Source organism: Phalangium opilio, unplaced genomic scaffold (assembly GCF_054372755.1).
Source record: "Phalangium opilio isolate 3A_F unplaced genomic scaffold, DU_Popi_V2 ptg000014l_1, whole genome shotgun sequence".
NCBI lineage: Eukaryota > Metazoa > Arthropoda > Arachnida > Opiliones > Phalangiidae > Phalangium > Phalangium opilio.
In genome coordinates this window covers 1,031,345-1,056,629 of record NW_028324149.1, presented here as the reverse complement: position 1 = coordinate 1,056,629, position 25,285 = coordinate 1,031,345, and the positions used below count along the sequence as shown (strand labels likewise).

Here is a 25,285-nt window from a genome sequence, read left to right as displayed (position 1 = left end):
ATCATGCAAGCGCACAAAATAAAGGTGACCTTACTGTTGCACGTGACAAAATGAACCTTATAGAGCCAAAAGCCCGGCAGATACGTAAACAGCCACCTCCATTTCTTCTCCAATCTATTTGACCTCCGTGAACGTATATTGTTATTTTTTATTTTGTAGACTAAGTATAAATAGCTTTCGCCTTATTTCTCGTGGCAACTCTTTCTGATTAGGCTTAGGAAATATATTAAATTGCAAAGAGGTGGTACCTCCTGGTACTGAAGGTTGTACATTTGTATTGTTGCCCTTTACGTTTGATTAATTTCTGATATCTATTAAGCCTAGGCGAGACCAAGGCTTAGAGGCCGTCCAGCGGTCGAGTTTTAATGATTTTTCACCCTCGATTAAGGAAGGCTTAAAGGGGTTCTTTTGATTAATAGAGGGGATAGCCCCACGCACGCTCTCATTTCTAGACCAACTGTATATTCGAATAATCATCGCGACTCTAGCCTGTGGAGTGTGGATTTTCTCGGAATGAGCGACGATTGGGCGGGTTCCATCAACCAACTTCATTCTAAACCCTTTCTAGCTCCGACAGTCTTGGGACAAAAACATTGCAACTAAGGAAGCTGTATTATTTCACGAGATAAATCCATTTTGCTTCGAAGATATCGTAAAATTAATTTATAAAACGTTCGAGGGAACGCGAGAGCCAACATTTTTCCTCAGACTACCCATAATTCATTTCGAGTGTACGCGTGTGGCGGGGACTGGGATATTCGAAAACCTATCAGATTCAAAATCTCTTCTAGATCTGTATTTCGTTTTAAAAACCATTTATTTTGGATAAAGTGTGAGCCAACCATTTTTCCATTTCTTTATACGCATAGAAAACTTTTCGGATCAGCGATTGCTCGGGCCTTTGAGAATTTGCTTAAATATCCCAAAAATGTTTTCTTAAAGAAAAATATATGCTACAATTTAGGTTATACCCATCCAACGATTCAATTTTCATGAGAAAAATGACTAAATTCATTTACAGATCCGACATTATTTTAAATATAAGCTCCAAAAAAGTAGGATTTTGGTAAGGATTTCTTTTTATTTATTTTTTTTTGGGAGAGGCTAGCCACATTTCCCTGGCGGCGCTTGCCCATTTTATTTTCAGATCTTCTATTATAGCTTTGGAAGACGGTTTTCGGTTATAAAATGAAGAAAAGCAAGACTTATTCGATTCTTTTTTTTCCTTCTCCAGATTCTAGCGGAACAGTTCCTCCAAGATTTACCGATCATCGAACCTCTTTCTCAGCTTTTGAAGGAGAATCTTTGGAGATCCCGTGCGCTGCTCAAGGATTACCATTGCCAAGATATAGGTAAGTTATTTATGATTGTAAATAAATTATTATATTGATTTCAACTCTGAATTCTTACTATGCTTTTAAGAAATTTCCATGCTAGAATTTTAATTTTTAATTCGAAAGAACATATATGATCAATAAAGTTAATTTACCGGAGTTTTAGGCCTTATCTTTCAAGCAGTCTGCTCCAATATTCTCTTTCAAAGTAAAAACTGAAACATCTAGGATGGATAAGCCTTTCTTTAAAAGGAAAATAAAGTTCATTTGTTGCGGAGCTCAAAGGTTAACTTTATTTTCAGCCTATAATCTCTCTATGGAATACCATATACTCAAGACTAACTTTAACTTTCAACAATTTGACTGCAAAATAGAATAAACAGATTTCGCGCGATAATCATTGGCTTAGGGGATTGCTTTTCATGCAGCTAACAGACAACACGTCAATAAAACGAAGGGGAAAGTTAAAGGGTCAAAGGTTACCCAATAGAAATTCCAAAGTTTCTCGTGCCAATTAGCATACTTCCTTCTTCCGAAAAGGAGATCTTGTTTTCTTTGTTTTCGTTAGCTGTAGTTTGCCGCTTCCAGCTCTTCCGTTTTTGAAAAAGCAGAGTTTCATAGACAAATTATTTACCATTTCGTCCAAAATGGTTAGGAAATAAGTTTGGAAAAATGGAGAATAGATATCTACATTGTTTTCTTTCTAAATTTATTAATTATGATGACTTCATTCCGCTATCTTGCAGATAATAGCTCGTCACCCATCATTGTTTATTTAATTGGTATTTGCTTTCATATGCAAGTATTCATATTTGGGATAATAGTTAGCGAAAATATCTAAGAAGTTTGCGAGTTTTGAGTTCCTAGGCGTTATTATTTGTCTGAATGGCATCTCGAGGCGGCGGCGGCGGCAGCAGTGGCCTTTGAATGTCAAATTAGAGCTAAGAGAGAAGGCTAGAAACGGCTCGATAATATTAGGCAAAGGCTTCGAAAGCTCGTGATCGGAGCTAAAAGGGAGCGTCACGTCGCTATCCAACTAGCGCCTCTCTCCGGGGAACTTCTGTAGAATACGACCGTCTCACTTCTCCTCCTGCAGGCTTCCAATCCTCCTAACCCTAACAACGTTACAAAATAGGAGAGAAAACTTTCGAACACGTACTGTATTGGGAATCCAATTGGATTTTCTACCGAGTACCGATCCCCTCACCCCCCTCCCTCCAAACAAAAACCCCTTTTACCGCGTTTTCTAAACTTTCAGAGATCACTTACGCACCTACATTTATTTCAAATATTTAAATTTTTCAAACCGCGTAAAACACAAGAGCTACCTTAGGAGATACACGAGAAACTTTCGAACATAAATAAAAATGAGCTGCAAAAATTTGGAGCTTTCAGTGAGATAATTATATCGTTATACTCGGTTAAACTTAAAATGTCTATGGAGTTGCTTCATTTCCAGAAAGGTCGCTTCGAAAAAAAATATTTTTACTATGTCTCTTTAAAATATTTCATACTTAATTACCAAAATTATTTAAATTTTTTACTAATATAGATATAACCGATTCATATCTACGAATTAAAACAAATTAGGCTAAAATCAGACCAGAATTAACAAAGATATAAATAATTAAAATTCGCAACATTGTTCCATAAGATTACCATTACCCTGGTGGGTAGCTTCACCCTGAGCAGAAAAATTTGGCAGTGTAAACATTTCTACAGGGGCCATAGGAATAACATGGGCCATTTTGCCCCTAAAAGTCGGCTTATAAAAAAAAGTAGAGTATTTAGATAGCTTTGCCTGGCTCTTTAAATAAAGGATAGCTTGCCTGGTTCTGGTGTTACGAATGAGATTGGTTGGAATTTTAATTCATTGACGACATTTCGTCGTAACTTATTAGGGGCATTACCGGTTGCGGTGGTGTCGTGCTACGAAGCGAGACGGCAAAAGACGGAGATCGGAAACTAGCCGAGAAAAAGTTCCCTCCCCAAACTTCTCGCTAGAGTCGTTAATCGAAAACTTTCATCCGGATAGAATGGAGATGAGAATGAGGAGAATTTTTAAGAGAAGAGAAAAAAGAAGCTCAAGAGCAGGATGAGGGAATAATAGGGGGAAGAACGGGTTGTTGGGACTGTTTACTTTTCGGTTAATTTGGTGCTACTCGAGGCATTGAACATCCGATACGTCAATGTCAAAACGTTTTCCTTTACATTATGTTAGGGGGAGAATCATCCACCCTGCCCATCTTAAAGTAAGCTTTCAAGATGAGATAGTTGTACGTGACTCCACCTTGTTTTGTTACCATTTCATAGTATTCTAGCAAAAGGAAAGATTCTAGTTCTAAAAAAATAAAATGCGAAGATGTTTTGCCATCAGAATGTTTTGGCTACTTTTCTACTCTTGTTTTCAAAATATATCGGGATATAAAAGTAAACAGAGTACATCTAAACGTATAGGGGCGTTATGGAGCAAGTAAAATTTTCCTTAAATTTCTTGCCGCCATTTTCCAGAATTAGAAAAAGATCTTTTAATGAAATCCTTCAACGTAGGCCTATAGCTATTCATCATGGAATATTATCAACTCCATACGGAGAGCAGCCTTGAAACTTCTCAAGCATCTCATATATTTAAGGCAAAGTAGGAGGATATAGTACAAGGGCGCTAAACACCGCGAACTCTAAAAGATACGCTTCTTGTTTAGGTTATAAGCGTGGACTTCTCACTGACACGCACTCTTCCTCCGGGCGTTGGCACTGTATGGCCATTTGCCCATTTCCTATTGCACGCTTGCCTTCATCCCGACAGTTCCCGTTGTCTCTTTCACTTTTGCCATCCTCCCACGTCACCCGCACCTCTCTCTCTCTCTCTCGCTTCTTGCACTTTCCAAAACCGGACGGACGTCAGACGTTCAATCAATTTTTCAAATAACAAATGCTTTCGCGGGCCCTCTTGATCCTCCTGCAAACATTGGGTCCCCTTTTTACAACAGCTCTAACCCCCTCCCCCCTCACTCTCTCTCTCTAGAAAGCCACGTGCTGCATTCTCGTTTCCTCCTTTTCCCGCCATACCATTTTTTCCCGCGCTTTCTCGTGCCCATTTTCCCGGTTCCTCGGTCGAGAACATCGCCATGGCGATGAGAAATTTAATGCAAGAATGTCGTAACCTTTATAAAACTTTAAATATTTTTATATTAAGATGACTTATTACATAGACAGTGACGCGTATTGCTCTTTCAAAATTTTAGGAACGTTTTACAGTGTCTATTTTCGATGAGAACTTTGTTAAAGGTTTCCGCGTTAACCTTTTCTCTCTGCTGCAATAACTGCAATTTTTTTTATATACTTTGGCAAGTGTAATCAAAGTGAAATGCGTTGACCGTCAATAATAGTCATAGATCCCTCACCATGTCAGTTATTTCTTCATTTTAAATTCAACTAGTTCTTGCGCACGCGCACGCGCAATTAACATATTTTTCTTATGACATTTAACATTAACCAAGGCTTAGGTAGTTACATCGTCTTATCTCTAAACATTTCTAGAATGAGTAAAAAGAAGTACAGAGACACACTATGCCAAATCTCGCTTCCTTTCACCATCAAGTAGATGTCGGATTCCACTTTCCTCTACTTTCCCCTGCCTTCTATATACCATTCTTTTCTTTTTCTCAAAGTTTTTGTTAAAAAAAAATACAGCTTTTTTTACTTTGGCCAACATTCATTCTTCTTCAGAAGCTGAACCACCACGTCCCACTGTCGTACTCATACAATCTCATATTCTTTTTTTTTTCGCGCGCCTTTTCCGTTTTGGTCTTTTTTGGAATATGGGATATGCATTCAAAAATTGTGATTTTTGAAAGAAGAAAAGTAGTCGTGAAAAAGCTAGTAGAAACCGGGAAGATTTTGGGGGAACGAACTGCGAGAGATCTTACGCCAAGAGATCTTTAACAAAGTGAAAATGATGATGATGACCTGCTTAGAGTTGTAGATATATGGTGCCATCCATGTCCTGACTGTTTGAAGAATTGAACTCGCCCTATTTTCCCCGCCATCTTCCACGTGCCATTTCCCGCGTTTTTCTACACCCCCACGAGCTTCTAATATTTATTTATTTATTACTTTTCATCTGTCCATATTTAAGAAACTTTGGTCAAAAGCTAACTTGGACTCGAAAACGCACAAAAACCAATCTTATAAGTGAATTTTAAGTAATTAGCGTGGCTAAGAACAACTTTAGGCATCATTGCAAACACTAAAACAAGAGATAGTTTAATATAAGGCGGAATTTTGATATTTTAAAGTAACTTTTACTTCAAAAAAAAAAAAAAATAATAATTTCTTTGTCTAACATACAGCACTATAAATTTTTAATGAGACCTAACCTCGATAAGAAAAAAACTAATCTATAGAAGAAGTTAGTCTTTTAGAAATAAAAAATTTCTTTCATAGAGCCATAAAGGAAAATCGTGCTTTGTGAAAATATATATATTTTTCACGGCCACCGTTGGGGTGGAAAAAAAACCGCTAACAAATATTGAGAAAAATAATTTCATCTCTGATAGAAGATAAAGGAGAAAAAAAAGAAGCTGGGGAGCAAAAGGGTCGTCTGTTTTCCCAAAGATGGAGAAGGAAGGGAAAGAGGCAGACAGAGCAAAGAGAAATTACAAGGGAGGGATAATACATACAGTCTTGTTTGAACCTTAGAAAAAAATTAAGGGAAAGCAGACAGTGTTCTCTCGAACACTTTTAAAAATTTGTTTTTTTCTATTTCAAACATTACATCTTCTTTGTGCACGCTCCACGCGGAACCCCGGCCTTCATTTCTAAAATGGAAAACTTGATTTTTATTGACCGCGAAGGAAACTGGTCTCTCTTTATTTTCCGTTTTCTACAATATATTGAAGATGTCAATAAAATGTCAGACCCCATAAAGATGAACGTAAGGTTCCAGCGGGCAGCTACCGGGTCGATCAAAGATGGAGAGAGACGAGAGCGGTTGGCCAAGGCTTAAAACAGACCTAATACGTCTCCTAGTGTATTTAAATATATCCTATCTCTAAGCCTAGTATACCTACGCAAAATTGCCGCGGCATTAGATGCGTATAGAATGCGTGGAATTAATAAACAGACATCAAAGGATGGTCCGCAAGTTTTCTTTTGGTTCTGGTTACGACCGAACCTTTGAATTTTGAAAATTGATAGGTTCAACTATTCATAGCTATAATTCTTTCTGGATGAAGTAAATTACATCAAAGCGATACTAAACTTATTAGACATTCTATATTAATTATTATATCAAGTTTATTCCTTCTTGCAAACCTTATTAGTACGTTCCAAATTCACTTGGAATTTTGGTCCAATCTCGAGACTTTTATAAGCAACTAGGCCCACTCGGGGCCTCACGCGCTAGTAACTTCACACGAGTATGACGTACGTAGATGAAACAATGAAGTTTCCCGCCCTTAATAAATATATAGTTCGTAAGTTTGGAGTGCAGTTCGATTCCCACATTGATTTAGCTATAGTAGTCGCCCGTCGTGTTTTGGTTTAGTTTTACAAGGCACGCGCGAGAAGTCTTAAAGTTCCGAAACAAGAATATTTCCTCTTTCTATAATCTATATTAGATTTTTAACAAGGGTTAGAAGCAAACACCCACCAAAGTCTGGTAATAGCAATTTATCAGAAGACAAAAGAGCCTCGAGCAAAGGAGATGGCCAGCTCCACCCCTTTCTGCCAAGGACGATCGTAATTGGTTGCTAAGAAGAACTTTAGTTCTTACTTCATGCTATTGCTTCGAATAGGGCAGACATCCATCACTAGAAGTTTTTCACTGATTACCGAGAGGTAATCGTGCATGGAGTGGTGACGTAGGTGAAATTGTCCTGTGAAGCCATTCCTTGCGAGGGCCTGTCAAAGGCTTAATTCGAACGATAGGAATTGCAATACTTATGATAGCACCACACTTCTAAATACTGACTTCAATACATCCCGAAACCAAGGGTAACGTTTATCATTTCCTGGCATTCGACAGAGCCAAATAGACGAAGTTAAGGGATGAAGCTCTAATTCAACGTAACTACTTGTTTAAGTTTGTTATAAGGGAGGCAAGGGAAGGCGGGGGGATAAAATTGCTCGGACCATAAAGAAAAAGGTCCCCTATTAGATTAGCGGGTTGCGCGCCTTTTGACCCTTTTGGGTATAGAGGCGCTATAGCGCGTCCGTACAAATTGCATTGTACTTCCACCACGATTCGTCATTTTGTATTCAGCTCGCAAAACAGACTCGCAGTTTCTATCTCACGAATTAAGTCTGATTTTCTAGACTAGATACGTTAGTTTACTCAATACAATCTTAGGTCATACCAAACGACCTCTTCCTCTTTGTTTTTACTTTAGATATAGACGGTAATTCCGGCCATTTGGTTTCTTCCGCTGCTTTTTTAATTTCGGATAAGAGAATTTAATCAAAAAATTATTTGACAGGGTATCAAAACAGAAAAGTGATTAGTTTTTAAACGTTTCGAATTTTCAGACTTGCTTTATTGTCATAAGTTATATGATGATTTCTACGCGGTGAAGTTAAAAAGGATTTCTTAATTGGCGTCAGTGTACGAGAGGGTAATTGAACTAGAGTGTTTTGGACAGTTTTAAAAACTCGTTAACAACACATGTTCATAAATTAGCAATTATTCAGTTGAATTTGGTCTTGGGATTTAATTAAACGCATAAATTAAAAGTGTTATCATAATTAAGAAAGAGTAAAACATTAAGATTCAAATTTGTTTTTCTAAACCCGTTTCTAAAATTAAAAATATTTTATTTTTTTCGCAGTTGGTATCGCTACGCGAGACGTAATGGTACCCATCTAATACCGCTGTATTTGGAGCCCCGTATAAAACAGCTAAGCGGTTCGCTGCTATACAGAACAGTCAACGTAGAAGATAGCGGTAAATACGTCTGCGTGGTCAGTAACAGCGCCGGTGAAGAGCGACAAGAAATTGTCCTGACCGTTAATGGTAAATACCTTAATTTATTCCATAACCTCTGATTAAAACCGGTCGTTTCATTTCTAGCTCATTTAACGGCTCGCATGTCACCGCAACAACAATCAATTGACGTTGGCAAATCGGCAACATTCAACTGTTCATACAGCGGTCACCCGGTCAACAGCGTGTCCTGGTTAAAGGATGGCAAACCCCTTATCGTGGATGGTGACCGCGTACGACTTTTGACCTGGGTCAATTTAAACTTTGAACGGGTGGTGCGCGAGGATGGAGGAATGTATCAATGTTTAGTCAGCAACGACTTCGAGAGCGCGCAGGCCACTGGTCAGCTCGTTTTAGGAGGTCTGAATGAAAATTTTACTCCTTTCTATTAACCTGGTGCAAGTTCTGATAAATATTTAATTTCGTTCTCTCTCTCGAGAAGAAGAAAAGATTTAGCCATTACTGCTCGGATGTTAGCCTTAATACCCTATTTCCGAAACTAGATATTTACTTTGTTGTTGTTGTTTGATTTACCGGATGCTAAAATGACGTAACTCTTAGGTGAATTTTGTTTCAAAACTTTCCTTAATAGACCATTTTCAAAGGTCGGGGGGGGGGGGGGGTAAATAGCTCCAGGTGACCCTCCTGAACCGGAAGTTCCGTCTCACCCCTTTCTCCCTTTTGAAAATAATACCTTCAGTATGAATTTTCAGAAAATCAGCTTGACAATTGATAGTTTCACAACTCAACCCTTTAAGCATCTTTTTCAATTTTCTGAATTCAATATGAATCGAATTCATTCAGTTTTACCACTTACGATGTTTTGGGTTTGAACTGAGCTAGACGAACGGTACTGTGTTTTCCTAATCAGATCGCGCAGTACAGTTTAATCCGGTTTTAGCCTAGATGTTAGACCACCACCGCCGCAGTGCCAGAGGGTTTAGGGAACCCAATTTTATTTTGGACAGTTTGTGGAGAACGCGTAAAACGTATTTACTAGCCAGAATTATTTATGTTTTGGGCTTTTAGCCTTATTATTTTACGATAAGCGCAATTTTTTTTCTCTCTCCCGAAGTTATTTCGACTATCCACTAACCCTTTTAGCCAATGGGAATGGCATCCAACAGTTTTGCCCCATCATTCGAGGCTTTTTAGGCTGAAGTCTGGTAGTTAAAGTAAATACAATATTTTCAAGCTTAGACCAAAATAAACATCAAAATTATTTGATTAAATTAATAGTAAGTGATGACTTGTGGATGAAGTTTGATAAGGTTGAGAGGTTTTTGATAAGGCCAAGACGTTTTTGAGAAGAACAGGATGTTTTTGAGTAGGACAAGGTGCATTTTTAGAAGGTTGGATGTTAGTTGAGAAGGGTAGGCATTTTTTGAGATTGCCAAGCATTTTCTTTGAGAAAGGCGAACATTTTTTGAACTCAACAAGACTGTTTGAGAACGACATACATTTTCGTTGCGATTGATTTTGCAATCCTCGAAGAAATGGGATACAATTTGAATCAGAGAATATGTGTAATGTTTTACTTCGAGAAATGCACTTCTAAAAGCACTATAATAATAAAATCTAAACTTAGATATACATTTATGGATGCGAAAATCTGAAATTTCTGTATTTTGTTTTTTATACCTCAGAATTCTGTTGTTTTTTTCAAAGTACCATTTCTTTCCCCTGGTACTCCTTGCACTTGCACGTCCAAAAAAAGGGGAGACAGAAAATGTTTCAATGCTATACTAAGTTTGGGGCTCGTAATACTTTTATCCTAGGTCGGTGTGTTAGCTAAGAAAGAGTTAAGGCTTTAAGAGCGACGCCAGTTTTTACGGCTAGAAAAAAAAAACCTCCTTTGAGCTCTTAAGGAAAAACCAAAGGGGATAAAAATGCGGGAGGAAAAATCCTTTTCGAGGGATTTTTTACGCTTCAAACTATATAAAGTATGTTATGGTATGGTATGAACGAGCCAAAAATATGTGGGGTACTTTTTCTCACCCTGTACCCGAATGAAAAAACGTGGTAACTTAACAATTCCTCAAACATGCGGTAATTGGATAATGTTGTCAGATGAATTTAGAGAAATCCTCTCACGATGCTGAAAGCTTTTAAGATACTTATTAAGGTTTTAAATCAAGCACTATCATGGAAATTGGTGAGTAGATAAGGGACTAAATCCAAAGACAAATTTAAATAACGGAAAGTGTACCTGAAGAACAGTGTCATGACTTGTGACGCGAACTTGAGTTTTGCTCGGAATATAGTCTTAATAACTATCATATTACTGGAATTATAGTTGCCTATAAAGTTCATTACAAGTGCTGACTAAAGGCCTTTCCAGAGAATACAACTTTTGACACAACTAGATGGGTCAAAAAATTGAGTCTACAAAAACTGATGAGTGATCAATTTTAAATTTAGTGATTCCTCTTGAGTAAAAAAGTTGTAACTAGTTTACTCAACTCAAGTTCACTCATCTGAGAAGGTCTTTAAAATGGTCCTTGCTTTTAATATGAACTCTTTTACCTCTGTTTAATGGACTTCTGAATTAATAACAATAACAAATTCCATCTTGGTAAAAAGAAAAACGAGTTACCAAGTTTTTGCGTTAAATTCCCCGATAGTTCATATATTAAGTCAGTTTTGGTGTCTATTGATTTTGTACTTTCATCTCTGGCCTTTCGCCCTCTTGGACTAAAAGAGCGGGGGATTTTTTTCCCTAGCCCTTGCCCCTATTAAAACCTTCTTTCGGGCCGCCTAAAGCGCAGACGAAAGAGAGAAGAAAAAAAAAAGGGTAGAAACTTCTCAGGGCCTTTAATAAGCTTTTTCCCGATCTCTATTTTCCTTCCAAATGAGCTCAACTTTGAGAAGTTGCCTCTAGGATCGTAAAAAAAAAGAATTCTGGTAAAGAAAGCCCCTTTTCTCGAGCATGGGGCTTCGATATTTCTCCCTAGATGCGGCTTGCTTCGCAACGGGATGGAGCACTCTAGTATTGGCGGGACGGATCTAAGAAAGTTGCCCCGTAATAAAGAAAGAATGGTCTAAGAGGATCACAGTCTTGTTCATCTTAAGATTGTGAATTGAGAAATATACGGGTGCAAGTTTGATTTAATTTTTGAAAGTCTGGTTTAGCGTCAAGGTGTTTATATTTTTAGGGAATCACGTGTAGTTTAATCAGAGCTTTTAAATGAAATAAATAACGCAAAAATCGTATTATAAATAAATTACGAGGTTTTAAATAATTTCGGTTAAACTTCAAAAAAATTTATAAAATAAAATTTCTCAATCAGTTCGTAATTTCGTTATTTTTACCCCGATTTTGACGATAAAGATCTAATTCAGCTTCAACGCGTAGCTTTATTACTAAAGATAAAACGGGGCTATTTTTTACTGTATTCGACTTGGTCTCATGAACCTCCCATAAGAATGAGAAGGAAAAAAAAGAGCTATAAGAAGAGGTCTATATGGTAAAGGGTACCCAAAATCCCGTCAAAGGGGACGTACGTAAGAGGCGTCTTCGCTAACGAGCCATTTCTATAGCCCTGGCACTTTCTCAGATGCCTAGATTTGGAAGGCGAAAAGCTTAAGCGCTAATAACTAGCGGGTTGGCGCGTTTGGTGTCGTAATTCAGACGTTATAGCCCGGTCTGTATACCCTCTTATAGGACAAGGGCGTGGGTTCGGGTCCCAGTTCCCATGCACTTTCGCCTTCTGCCTAAATCCTTTTCGTCTATATGGACCGAGAAAGGACGTTAAAATCCCTTATCCCGCAGTGCCGTGTCCCAAAATCTATTGGTGATAGGTTATCCGTGGTATTGTTTGACTTCAGAGAAGTGGGGATGAACCAGGGGACTTCAAAGGGTAGGCTACAACAATTCAAAATTGTGCAAAAATGGGATCCAGATATTGGTACCCTAATATTTCCAAAACCTCCCATTTTTTAACTTGTATTTTGACCAACCACCAAACTATAATTCTTAAGTACACAAATTTATGTACACACTACACAGTGAACACCATAGCCCTCTCTCATGGATTCCCTCCTTAGCTCCATCCGCTGTTTCTTAAAAGCCATATCAGTAAAATATATCATGAACACTGCTCGCCTGTTTCCCTAAAGTCATTCTGAATGTTGGCCATTGAATGGCCAGCCATGCATTGGTGGAGGAGATAGAGGTCTCTTTCGTGAAATCCCTTGAATATCCCAAGGAGAAAAGGTTAGGAAAATCTTTCGGCGTCATCGTCCGTCAAAGGGCCTTTCTTATTACCGACAGAAGCTGATGACTGACTCTTTGTTTTTTTTTCTCTCTCTCTCTATTTTTATTCGGGCTCATCTAACCTTTCCATCGTTTCTGGGTCCCCCCGTATCTTTTCTATTCGGTTTGCCTTAGTTCTTTTTTAGGGGTCGAAAACTGGGGCCATACGCTTCGAAAAAGGTAATCCTTGACTCTACCAAATGGCTAATGTATAAGACTAAGATCACGCGAGCCCCCAAAGAACTTTTAAATCATGGATATGCTAAGGTTTTCGGGTTTATTAAGTTGAAAGTGCACGAAGTGAAAATAATCTAAGTGGATTAAATTAGTTTAGGAGTATCGCGTGACGTTTGGTTTCACGTGGTAGCAGCAAAAATCTTTCGTAGCTTTTTCACGGAATTTGAAATCTAGTAGTAATTAACCAACATATTGAACCAACAAGGACAGAAAGTTCTGTTTTATTAAAGGTAAAAAGAAAATTCTAAGCCAGTTTTAATCGAAATAATCTTATCGAACAGGTGTTTAAGCTTCATAGAATTTGAAATGTATCTATACCACCTTGTTTCTCTTTATTTTTTATACCGAATTTCTTTCTTTCCGTGTTTTTGTTTTCTAAGGGGATATGATCCTCATCTTCCCAGAATCCCTTGGTAGAAAAGAAAGAATAAATGGAGGAGCGAGAGAAGGTTTTCCTAGCTATCATCCAGCGTCTTTACAAAACGTCTAAATTCCTTTTTCCTATAGCTATATCCTTTCCTAACTTGCGCTAAAGGTAAAGATACGGTGGCGTTATACGTTACGTAAAAACACGTACGAACAGAAATAGTCCGAGAATTTGAAAAGTGGAAACTAAACCCCTTTTCCCCAATGAGTTTTAGTTTTTCTTCTAGTTTTTCTTTCTTTTATTTTTTTAATAAATCACGACTTTTATTTTGTTGAAAAGATAAAGGTTGGAGCGTGGATAACATTTTTATTGTGTCAGGAATTTCAGTTTCTCGCCTTTTTGAGTTTTCATAGGATCGAACAAGAACTAATGTTAAAATTTAATTTGAAGTGATAAGGTCTTTACATTGGTAATTTAAAACTAGGTATAGTTAGAATTAGGCAATACACCTAATATCAAAAGGTTATCTTTAATTTATAATAATAATTAGTGGTCACAAAAAATAGATAATCTCAGATAACAGGGCGTGTTTATTATACGAAAAATAATTTCCTAAGTTTTGGTCTAATTTTGACATAAGTTGGCTCATTTTGAAGAGCACTAACATTAACCCAAACGGGAATAAGCCTAATTATCCCAATAACATCGCAATACTTCAATATTATCAATTGATAAAACTGTGCAAGTTCTTGATTATGTCTCTCACTTTCCTTCTCTTTATTCCCAATTTCCCCCGGCCATGGGTTTCCTTTTTTAAAAACAGGAAAAGAGGTTGATATAGGGAACTAAAGTATTTGAAATATTTAATATTGAGCGATGGTTTATTGTATGGGCCCCGATTTAATACCGGAAGAAACTTCTCAATGTTTTTCCTCAGAGCAAAGTTTAATACTTCCCATGGGTGATCTTTCTTATTCGCGATTGTTTCTAAGGGTTCGTTTGAGAAGCTTCCATTATTCCCTTTCTCGCTGCTCTAGTTCGCTTTGTTTCCGGTAATAGCAATACGATATTTTACATCCGTTACAACGGTCTTTAGAAGAAAAATATCGTAACTACAAGAGTTAAACTTCCTGAAATTATTTCTTCTTGTTCATCGCTTTATTGTAACCACCGTCCACGCGTTCTTATGATCATAAATTTACGATAAGTCTATGGTATCAAACCAAAAAAAAAACTGAAAAATATAAATTTTTTATTTTCGGTCGTCTGGATCTCTGAATTTCAAATGCGATGCAGAAGCGGGCCCGGTGTTTCATTACATTTTTAGCGAACAGACGCTTCAACCGGGACATTTTCATTCGTTAAAGTGCGTGGCTTCAGGTACCCCAACGCCTCAAATCACGTGGACATTAGACGGTGTTCCATTAGGTGAAAATCAAAATTTTCGTGTGGGTGACTATATCACGTCGCGCGACCAAGTAGTCAGTTACGTCAATTTTACGTCATTGCGCGTGGAAGACGGTGGTCAGTACGGTTGCGTTGCGTCAAACGACGCGGGAACCGTGACGCACGTCACGGGGTTGAACGTGTTCGGGTTGCCTTATATCCGTCCTATGAAAGACGTTTCCGCCGTAGCGGGAGAAACACTGGTGCTGAGGTGTCCGGTAGCGGGATATCCCATTGAATCCATCGCTTGGTCGACGGGCGGAAGCGGGCTTCCGACTAACCGACGACAGGAAGTTTTCCAAAACGGGACCCTCGTCATACAAGACGTGCAAAAGGGCGTCGACGACGGACCATACACTTGCAGAGCCAAGAACAAACAAGGACAAAGCGCCAGTGGAACTGTCAGGATTCGCGTTATGGGTAAACTATTTCCAACAATTGTTTTCTTTTCACTTTTATTCTGGTTAGTTAGTCAGTAGCTAGGATAAGGATTGTTAAATATTCTCAAAAAAAAAAAAACCATATGTCTGAATTTTGTACCAAATAATTAGTAATAGCTTAAATTTCAAGTTTTATTATTACTTTTTGCCATTTAACTCAATCCTCTTTTCCCTTTTTATTTGTCAGTCAAACCAATCATCGAACCTTTTCACTTCCCGCGAAATCTTCAAGAAGGAATGCGCGCCCGTTTAGTCTGCACAATTATTCAAGGCGATCCGCCGTTTTTATATCGATGGACTAAAAATGGACGCTCAATACAACCAGATCTAGGAGTGGTCAACCGCGATGACGATTTTTCGAGCGATTTGACCTTTCCGAGCATAAACCCCAATCACAACGGAAATTACACCTGTACAGTTAGTAATGCGGCAGCTGCCGTATCTCATACGGCATTGCTAGTAGTCAATGGTACGTACCGAGTTTATTTCCCTAGCCCGATTAAGCTAATTTATCCCGCTCCTCGATAAAAATAACAATATATTCAGCTACAAATGACATAGGACATATTGATCCGCGTAACGCTATTCTCGATTCCTTTTGTTTAGCCAGCGTAACGAGGTTCTAAAGTTGCCTCTTAGTTTTTTTATGCTAATTGACATTTGTTCAAAGCGAAATTTGTCGGCCTCTATGAATAACTTTAACGCTTCGAAAGGTTTAGCTGACACGCCCATAAGGCGTTACTTACGAGTTGGATTCTTTCACTAAATCTTTCACTTCCGTAACAGTTCCTCCTAAATGGGAAGTGGAACCTCGTGATACGTCAGTCGTTTCCGGACACACTGTCCGCGTCGACTGTTTGGCCAAAGGATTTCCCACTCCCGTTATGACGTGGGAGAGAGGCTCCGGTAATCCCAAACTTAAATTGCCTTCAGGTATCAATAAAATAAAATGTTTTTTTTTATTCTTTCCTCTCGAAGCCGGTAATCCTAGACTTTACACGTCGATCGCGAGTGGTCCTCACTACGAAGTCCATTCAAACGGTTCACTTTTTATTAAAAACGCTTTGGAAATGGACGGAGGATACTATCTTTGTCAATCCAACAACAAGATCGGGTCCGGACTGAGTAAAGTCATTTATCTGACTGTTCATGGTACGTACGTTTTCGAAGATATTAACTTTAATTCTTAAAATTCGGTTGATATTTTGCGAATATCGATATATTGTTCAAAATGGGCATGGAAATGGTCTGAATTATTAGTCCAAATTCAAGAACAATCATTCAAAAATAGATAAGACACGAAGCAACTTACGCTTTAAGCTATGGAACGAAACTAAGAAACGTTAGAACGCTCGAAAGAGAGGTTTTGATTTGGGCCAATAAAGTGATGAAGGAGCCGAATTAAATTATGCAATAATGTTGAGGACAAGCCAAATTAGTCTCAGTTGGAAGAAATTTTCACGCTTAAATTCAAATTCATTGGCTATTGTTTCCTTAAGTTAGAAAGTTTAATCTAATCTTGAAAAATAATTGGCTCCTTGGTCGTGGTTAGACTCGAATAAGACTTTCCATTGGCTCACGCGTCGCAGTCGCTGTTTACTGCTATAGGCGTATGTATGGTGTATGTTCACGTTAAGTCCCACCACGTTTTGAAACCAAGTTCAGAAGCGAGACGGTCCATAAAGGAGAACGAGTCCTCCTGAGATGCGAAGCCATTGGAGACCACCCCATGACAATCGTCTGGAATGTTGATAAACAACCACTCAATCCCACAGAAGATGCTCGGTAAGGTAGCCAATAACGGGCAAGTGCTTTTGAAAGTATAAACTCTTGTCTATTCAGATACGAGCTCAAAGAAATTGTTGGTAACAAGAGAATGTCTTCGGAAGTAGTAATCTTATCAGCCGAGAGAAGAGACTCGGTTCTTTTCACGTGCCTTGCGTCAAATGCCTTTGGTCGAGATGACCACAATATTCGGCTCATCGTACGAGGTAAAATTCATCACCTTCCGTGAAACCATATCATCCATTGTCAGTGTTAATTTTCCTAACGCCTATCTTTCTAGAACCTCCTGAACCACCAAGAGAAGTTAGACTCCTAGAACAAAAGAGTCGGTCTGCCAAATTGACTTGGTCCCTGCCTTATAACGGAAACAGTGCCATAACGAAGTTCATAATCTCTTGCAAGACGAGCCCCCTGGAGAAACCGGTCAACGCGTCCGTGTCCAGCGATGAAACCACGGCAGTCATCCGTGGCTTACGACCAGCAAGAACGTATTCGTGTTACGTACAAGCCGAAAACATCGTAGGTGTTGGCGAATCGAGCGAACAGGTCGCGGTTACCACCTCCGAAGAAGGTAATGAATAAAATCTTCATTAACGAAAGTAGTTGATTCTTTGCGGTTACAGTTCCGGGTGGTCCACCATTAAGCGTCGAAGGAGAACCGATGGACTCGCAGTCAATCAGGGTCACATGGAAAGTACGTTATTTTTAATAAGGTATATGTTTCGGTAAATGAGAGATCAACTTCAGTCTAACATTCGTCTTATTTCTTTCGGTTTTACCTTTGTCCATTGCAGCCTCCAGAAGATGATCTCTGGAATGGACCCATCAGGGGATACTACATTGGCTACAAGGTCTACGAGTCTGAAGACCCGTATTTGTATAAGACGCTCGAGCTGAATTCGGACAAAGTCGAAGAAGTAACGCTCACGCCACTGCAGAAGTTCACCAGGTACAGCATACTGGTGCAGGCCTACAATTCAATGGGTGCTGGTCCGAGATCGGATGAGATCATAGTGCGAACAATGGAGGATGGTACGTGAGGCCTTCTCTACACTCGCGCTTCAACGTGACTAATCTGACTGTCCATTTCAGTACCGAGTCAACCGCCTCAAGAAATTCGATGCTCGCCATTTTCTTCGCAAGGAATTCAAGTTTCTTGGGAACCACCACCGCGAATTTCGATTCATGGTAATCTTCAAGGCTACAAGGTGACTTACAAGATAACCGACAGCGAAGAAGACAGTATGTTTCTTAACTATATCGTACGTTTAATAGTCCTAATTTCAAAATAAATTTTAGGTCATCAAGACCATCTCGAGAAACTGGTCACACCGCAGGAAATACAGTTGGGAAACCTTTTAAAATTTACTAACTATACGATTAGGGTTAGCGCCTACAATCAGAAGGGAGAGGGAATCGCTAGCGAACCTGTCTACTGTAAAACATTGGAAGATGGTACGCATATTTCAGTCGAATCATAATATTACTTATCTAATATTATTTTCACACGCGCAACTTCAGTACCCGGACCACCGACAGACATCAAGGCCGTTGTAATGGCTGCAGATTCGGTACTTATACTTTGGAAAAAACCGAAAAATCCAAATGGAATAATTACTAAGTACGCTCTGTACTGGAGAGGTTCTGCCAATGCTGTTAAGGTAAACATCTCAGTATTTGCGAATATTTCTGTAAGTTAGCTATAATTAAATATTTCGTTATATAGAATGCTACAATGATTCCGATCAACCCAAACCAACTCCAGTACAAAGTTCTGGGATTACGAGAAAACTCTAGGCATGAGTTTTGGGTGACAACGTTCACAAGTAGAGGGGAGAGTAAAACAACTAGAGTGGTTTCGCAAACAACAACCCGTAGAGGTTCGAAATTTAACTCTACGAATCCCTAAATTACATCTAATTGGTTAAATAATAGTTCCAGCAAGAATTATTAATTTCGGCGAAGAGATCAAAGCCATCGCTGGTGACCCAGCCAGCATGCCTTGCGTCGCTGTGGGAGTTGAACCCATCAAGAGAAAATGGAAATACACGTTAGTTGAAGTACTTGCTGATGTACCATTAATAAGCTAAAGTCCTATAAATTATTCTCAGAGAGCATGAAAAAACTGAAACGACTAGAATAGAAATTCTGGCCGACGGTACCCTGACCATTAAAAAGGTTCACAACTCTGATGCCAATAATTACACGTGCCAAGTACACAATCTTCATGGGGTGGATGAAATAAGTTACCGGCTTGTAGTAAAAAGTAGGTAATCAACAAGTATTTGTATATATACGAAACTCAAAGCATCGATGTCTCTCGTAGCAATCACGCATAAACAAATACAAATTAAAGTAATTTCAACAACAACTAGTTCGGTGCAAATAGAAATCTTACAAACAACGGAAAATCACCCGGTACGAGGTTACGAGGCCAGATATCAACCGGCAAATGGTGAATGGAGACATCGTCACGTATCGGGAAGAAACCACGTTACTGTCGACCAATTACAATGTGGTGCAGAATACCAGTTATTCCTTTTCTCGGAAGGAAGAACGGAGAGAAGCAATACCGTTACGTTTCGAACCCAAGGAAGTGGTAAGTTTTTAAGAGGCAAACCTCGCAACACCAGATGACTTCTATTTAAATATTTTAGCTCCCGTGGCTCCCAAGAAAGAGGAGTTTGTATCAGCAAACGCGACCCATATCTTTCTTCACCTAAATGCCTGGCAAAATGGTGCCTGCCCATTATCCCACCTGGCCATTGAGTACCGTCCTCATAAACAAATTCACTGGAACACCTTGACGAAGCACGTTTCGCCGGAACATCAAAGCCACCTCTCTTTGTCCAATCTCACACCTGATACGTGGTACGTCTTGAGGATCGTCGCGCACAACGAAGTAGGAACTACACCCATGGAATACGACGTCCTGACAGTCTCACCCAACGTCGGAGGTAGGCTAACCTAACATATTTTGATTCAGAACTCTCATGAAGGTGACTTGTAAACATTTAAGATCCGAGAAACAAAGGTGGCAGCGCCACGTCATTATTCTTCGAGGATACGACTACTCTGGTGTCCATGGCTTCTTCCGGAATCGTCCTAATAGCGGGAGTAGTCGCAGTCGTTTGCTTAGTCATGTACAAAAGGCGGAGGAACACGAGGCATCATTGTAGGGGAACCAGATCATCCGGTTGGAAAATGGGTGTCCAAAATTATCTAGTTTTTATATTAACACAGATTCGGTTTGTACCACTCCAAAGCGTCCAACTTCCGAATCTGTAACCATATCTAAAAACCAGATTTCACAATAACTGGTTCAGTTCTGGAAGTCGTTCAAATATTAATATACGTATTGTCCGTCCTAGGTGAGACTTCATCTCGAAGCGACGTAGCGACGACAACATCATTAATGGCAAACTTGGAGAAAAAATCGCAAAGGAGCGAAACGAGTCGACATATCCAAAGCCAAAGTCAAAGTCAGAGTCATAATAGAGATATGCCTTCTTACTTTTCATCGCCCGTTCGAAAAGTCGCACCCACTAATAATCTCCCCTCAGCCCGGCCTTTAAATTCTCCTTCTACCAGTAGATGTAAATAAGCGATGAAGCCCCTTTATGCTTGAATTTTGTCTCGTTCCATTTGGACCATTTTTGAATGCATGGAGGTAGCCAACAATTACTAGGGTCTTTCCAGGGAAAGAATGACTTCCATCAGTTGCCTGGAAGGGTCCTCTTAGTATTCTTGGTTTGGTTTACCTCCGAAAGTTGTCGAGCGAAATTTAAAATGGTTTGTCCGTCTGTCTTTGATATTGAAGCAACCAAACCGCAACGAAAATCCGTGGAGTATGACGAGGCAATAACACCATACGCTACATTCCGTCTTCCTGATTCTACGACAGACGACAACGAGAACCCTCCAGAAGAATTTAAAACGTTCAGCTTGAGACACGGGGAGCCTTCCTACATGTTAAAGGTAGACCTCCAGTCCAAGTGACACAATGAAATCAGTTATACAAGTGACGTATTTATAATTACAGTCAAGTCTTGACGCTCCATCGAGTAAAAACGAAAAAGAGGAACTCTATCACAGCCAAGGTAAACTTAAAACAAAACACGAGGCACATTATCTTCTTCATCACTCAGGGGTTGAGTTTCTAGAAGCTTTTTAATTGTCTAGCACGATATTCTTATTTTACCAACGGGGGTTGGGTATTTTGAGTTTTATTTGCTTTTGCGATCGAAGTCTGGTTCTTTTTCTTTGCGGATATGTTTTGGGTTGTGCTTGTAGCCCATAACAGCCACAGTCTAACATCTGGTTCCTCGAATCAAGAGGAACTGATGCGGGCTTACGAGTATGCTAGACGACAACCGCCCCTGCCTCTGCACTACGACAGCTCTAGTACCAGAAATCAAAGCCGGACAAGCGGGACGGCTACGACGGAGTCCGAAGCGACTGATCCAGGAATTAGACAATTCAGCGGAACACCGCCGAGGCCTAACGAAAGGAGGCAAGGAGCGTGCTTGACGCCCGGCTTATCAGGTTTAAAATTTGCTTCAATAAACATCCACCAACCGTTGTCAATACCGTTCCTATTGACGTTTAACGAACGGCCTCATCTGGAAAGCGTTGCGTAATGAGTAATTCTATATTTCCATTCACAAGTGGTATTCAACGAAGCGGGGACATCCAAGCATCAAAGTAGCGACTCATCTAGTAGCAGTAGTAGTAGTAGCAGCACTTCTGACGAATCAACACCAGTAAACACACCTTGCCAGCCGAGAAGCGGTGGCATGGGTGGAGGATTACACGGTGGTTTCTCCGCGGGATTGGTCCGTGAAAGACCGAGAAATTGGTCCTCCGCAAGTGCCGGTGTTAATAGGAGTCGTAGCCAAAGCCAACCACAACAACAGCAGCAACCGTTGACCGGTACCAAGAAGCAACCTACCAAGGCCATCAAGAAAGGGTACGGGAGGAGCGGGAAATCACAGCAAAGCTACCATAGATCCTCCTAGTCTAAATAAAATAGGTTTGTACTAGTCAGGTTTTATGGTGCAGCGACCCTTGCGAAAAAATATGATATTTTTCCACTTTCATTTGTTTACACCTCGAATTTTATGAAAAACAACCCTTCAGTTACTTCTTGGAAAATCTAGCAAAGTTCTTTACAAATTGGCAACCCATGAAGTAACTCAAAGGTTTAAATAAATAGTTTTAAAATATTTCGTTTTAATTTTTTATCGAATTAACCACGATGAAGTTGCTGCACCATAATTTAAATTTTACGATTTTTGAAATCGCTCGACGTATATTTTATCCATTCCTTAAATAATTAATTATATAAAATGGTTGATGAATATTTTACTATGTAACTTAATTAGATTAAAAGTTTAGCTTAAGTTCTTAAACATACCAGGAGGCCTACGGTTTTTTCTGAACGTATATAATTTTTGGATTATTATATTTACATCTAAAATATTTAATTTCTCGTGTAATTAACACTGGAGATTTAAGGCTATTCTTTGGGCAATTGATTTCAGATTGTCTAGCGATGAGAGCGACAGTGACGGAACATTGTACACTTTCAACGGCTGTAATGAATCGGCGCCATTACGGGGCAACAGCGGAAATGAACTTTCGGAAACCGACTGTGACCGCGATAAACTGTCGAGGCTCTCAACTAGAGGTAAGGGGGTCGTTGCTAAAGGATCATCCTTTAATTTACAACTTTCTAATTCACTAGGAGCTTTCCCAAGAAGGCCTCCAATCAGAACACGTACGAAAGCCGATATTATAAACTGCTAGAAAAGGGGTCAATGCCGTGCACGAGCTACTTATCTGCAGGTCAGATAGTGTTCGCGAAGATGGTGGGCTTTTTCTTGATCGCGGTTTGCATTCGGTTTTCTTAAAATCAACAGTACAAAAGAACTCTCTCGCTAAACGAAAAATAACTTAAATAGGCTATCATTCCAATCATCATTTTGTTATATAAAAATTAAAACTTTCATGAAATATAAAAAAAAACTAACGAACGGAAAAGTAAAGGATGCGATTTTTGGTATTTCATCCAAATATTTCTTTGGATTAAATATAAAAATTCAGTGTGCCATATTCCTTTCATTCTGGTAAGTGGTGACGGGAATTCGTTCATTTAAAAGAAGCAAGAATAGACAACAGTACCCAATAAATAGCAACAAACCAGGGAGGAGTTGAAAAGAAGAATAATTGTCCGAGCTTTTTAGATCTTAAAAGACCCGCCTCTTCTTTTCATCCCAGTCCCGCTTACGACACGAGGTCTGTTATTCATCCCTGCTTCTTTTAAATCAATAAATTCTTGGTGGTAACCAATCGAACGAATTAAAAAAATAAAATATCAACAGACACTGTAAAACAAACAGTTTTTTTAAATATACGAAAAGTGCGCGTAGCTAATTAGCTAACATTCATCAAAAGAACTATAACTAGGGAGTGAGTGTTTTTCTTCAAAGTAAGCGCCTGAATATGTGTTTTGAATGGAAAATATGTAAATTCGCACCAAAAAAAAAAAAAAAAAAGAAAAACGTCAAATTTCAAATTCCGAGTGATACGGATCAAACAAAATACAAAAGCTCGAATTAAATATCGAAGAAAATATTCATGATTATTAATTACCATGTTATAATAATGAAACTTAATTTCTTTTCAAATTGACGGTTAGAAGAAAGTACAGGGAATATTTATATTAATTGTACTATCTATTTATATTTAATTGTGTTTAACCCTGGTCAGATTTAACTTTAACCTTAATTAATAAACTCCCCAGTTAGCTGTTTACATTAGATTACCAACCACCTAATTAGTAGTTTTTATTAATTAACTAATCATTGTTAAAGACTAGGGTCAATCTAAATCGGTGGGCATCAGTAAATGTTCCTAAATTTGTTTGAATCAAACGGGTAGATAACGTTTTAATTTCTGTTCACACTCATAGACGCAAATAAAGTTTATAATGAAAATGACCGATTCGATTTTAATCTGATTGTATGTAGGCCTACTATTCTTGAATAACTACTTCGCGCCCTCTTTAGAAATACATATACAGTGGCAGAATACTACGGCTAAATCTAGCGAAACCCTTAAAACATAGTAAGTACTTACAATTACCCTTTACCTTGTCCCAGAGAACCACTTTATCTTGAAATTTCAGCAACACTGTGATGATTTTTCATACCTCTTATCTTCGCGGTAAAAACTAAATTTGGTAAAATTATTGAATTTATTATGAAATATAAACATTTTTTTTAAACTGATCGATTAATTCTTCGATCAGTAGAATTTGATTTGAATAAATATTTCCGGAGCTTTCAATTATTAAAAATGTTTATATTTTATAAATATTTTAATTGAATTTCAGCTTTAATTAAATGACGATTTTAAGCTCGCTACCTGTCGCAAGATGGTGCTTCCAACAAAACACCTCTTTTATAATATAAATCCATATAATTGATTGCTTCAATGAACATTCCCAAACTTCCAAGTTAATCAATACCCAATTTCTCGCAAATGTAAATACTCATTCAAAGATAATAGTACTTTGCGTACCATCGTAAACAAACAAAAATTTCCCATTTATAATATTAGATCTTAGCGTGTTAAATAACACACATGGTGTAACATAAATCCCCCCATTAAGGTTGAGTAATGTTTGGTAACGTGGTGGATTTTGAAATATAACTTTGAGAGTTTTTCTCAATAAATTTATTTGCAAAATTAATCGGTTAATTCCTTGATTTTTTCTTTGGCAGAAGGGTAATTTTGATTAATCTTGCCACCTCACGCCTTACTTGAGAAACCATCTTAGCCTGGAATTAACCCTTTATCTCCGGTTGGAAGAGCATGGACCCTTAATTAAAATGTCGCCAAGAATTTTAATGGAAAATTGGTTTAGCCAGTAACACCATGGGGCATTTACATTCCTTTTAGTAGCGCTAGTAACACGAGGCTGCCTCTTATTATAATAGTAATTATTGTGAAAGCTATATCATACGATAGACCTTTCTAAGTTCATTGCCTAAACAAGAGGTCCTTTACTAAGTCCCGATTTGTACCCTAATTCCAAATTAAAGCTTTCATTGATTTACTAGTCAATATTTACACCTGTCAATCTTGAGTAAAAAATCATAGCAATACATGCATGCAGGCCCTAGGGACGCAATTGGTTGGTAATTAGCACATTTAATTACATCGCAGTTAAGGTTAATTACGCGATCCATTTCAAAATATTTGGGTCTTTAAAAGTATTTTATATGACTCTTAAACTTAGTATCTTTATGAGAGAAGAGTATCATCTGAAACAAAGGGAATGGATACTAACCAGCCTTCTCTAATTAAAACCCCTTTATAAAATGAAAGCTGCGCGTATAACTAGCCCATCCCTCTAACTCAAAAGTCGTGTCC

The 25,285-nt window shown here is 38.6% G+C and overlaps 1 protein-coding gene across 3 annotated transcripts in view; it reads left to right on the top strand.

Annotated features, from left to right (window-relative positions):
* The window catches only part of LOC149704978 (cell adhesion molecule Dscam1-like), a 75,384-nt gene extending 51,542 nt beyond the window's left edge, over positions 1 to 23,842 (top strand). The window contains exons 5-32 of one of the 3 annotated variants that reach the window (XM_089865119.1): positions 1,235 to 1,352; positions 8,162 to 8,346; positions 8,404 to 8,676; positions 14,472 to 15,041; positions 15,249 to 15,530; positions 15,848 to 15,967; positions 16,040 to 16,213; positions 16,699 to 16,846; positions 16,904 to 17,052; positions 17,127 to 17,417; positions 17,470 to 17,540; positions 17,641 to 17,878; positions 17,939 to 18,088; positions 18,146 to 18,301; positions 18,368 to 18,507; positions 18,573 to 18,726; positions 18,782 to 18,896; positions 18,958 to 19,112; positions 19,173 to 19,445; positions 19,504 to 19,803; positions 19,866 to 20,042; positions 20,218 to 20,328; positions 20,667 to 20,824; positions 20,889 to 20,946; positions 21,140 to 21,391; positions 21,515 to 21,815; positions 22,390 to 22,535; positions 22,593 to 23,842. In XM_089865119.1, coding sequence (XP_089721245.1) covers positions 1,235 to 1,352; positions 8,162 to 8,346; positions 8,404 to 8,676; positions 14,472 to 15,041; positions 15,249 to 15,530; positions 15,848 to 15,967; positions 16,040 to 16,213; positions 16,699 to 16,846; positions 16,904 to 17,052; positions 17,127 to 17,417; positions 17,470 to 17,540; positions 17,641 to 17,878; positions 17,939 to 18,088; positions 18,146 to 18,301; positions 18,368 to 18,507; positions 18,573 to 18,726; positions 18,782 to 18,896; positions 18,958 to 19,112; positions 19,173 to 19,445; positions 19,504 to 19,803; positions 19,866 to 20,042; positions 20,218 to 20,328; positions 20,667 to 20,824; positions 20,889 to 20,946; positions 21,140 to 21,391; positions 21,515 to 21,815; positions 22,390 to 22,535; positions 22,593 to 22,654 — 5,327 coding nt within the window. In that variant the 3' untranslated portion in view covers positions 22,655 to 23,842. Of the gene's footprint in view, positions 1 to 1,234; positions 1,353 to 8,161; positions 8,347 to 8,403; positions 8,677 to 14,471; positions 15,042 to 15,248; positions 15,531 to 15,847; positions 15,968 to 16,039; positions 16,214 to 16,698; positions 16,847 to 16,903; positions 17,053 to 17,126; positions 17,418 to 17,469; positions 17,541 to 17,640; positions 17,879 to 17,938; positions 18,089 to 18,145; positions 18,302 to 18,367; positions 18,508 to 18,572; positions 18,727 to 18,781; positions 18,897 to 18,957; positions 19,113 to 19,172; positions 19,446 to 19,503; positions 19,804 to 19,865; positions 20,055 to 20,217; positions 20,443 to 20,666; positions 20,825 to 20,888; positions 20,947 to 21,139; positions 21,392 to 21,514; positions 21,816 to 22,389; positions 22,536 to 22,592 lie in introns of all 3 variants that reach the window. The other 2 variants (XM_089865118.1, XM_089865117.1) reach the window with 2 other exon arrangements.
* Positions 23,843 to 25,285: the final 1,443 nt, after the last annotated feature.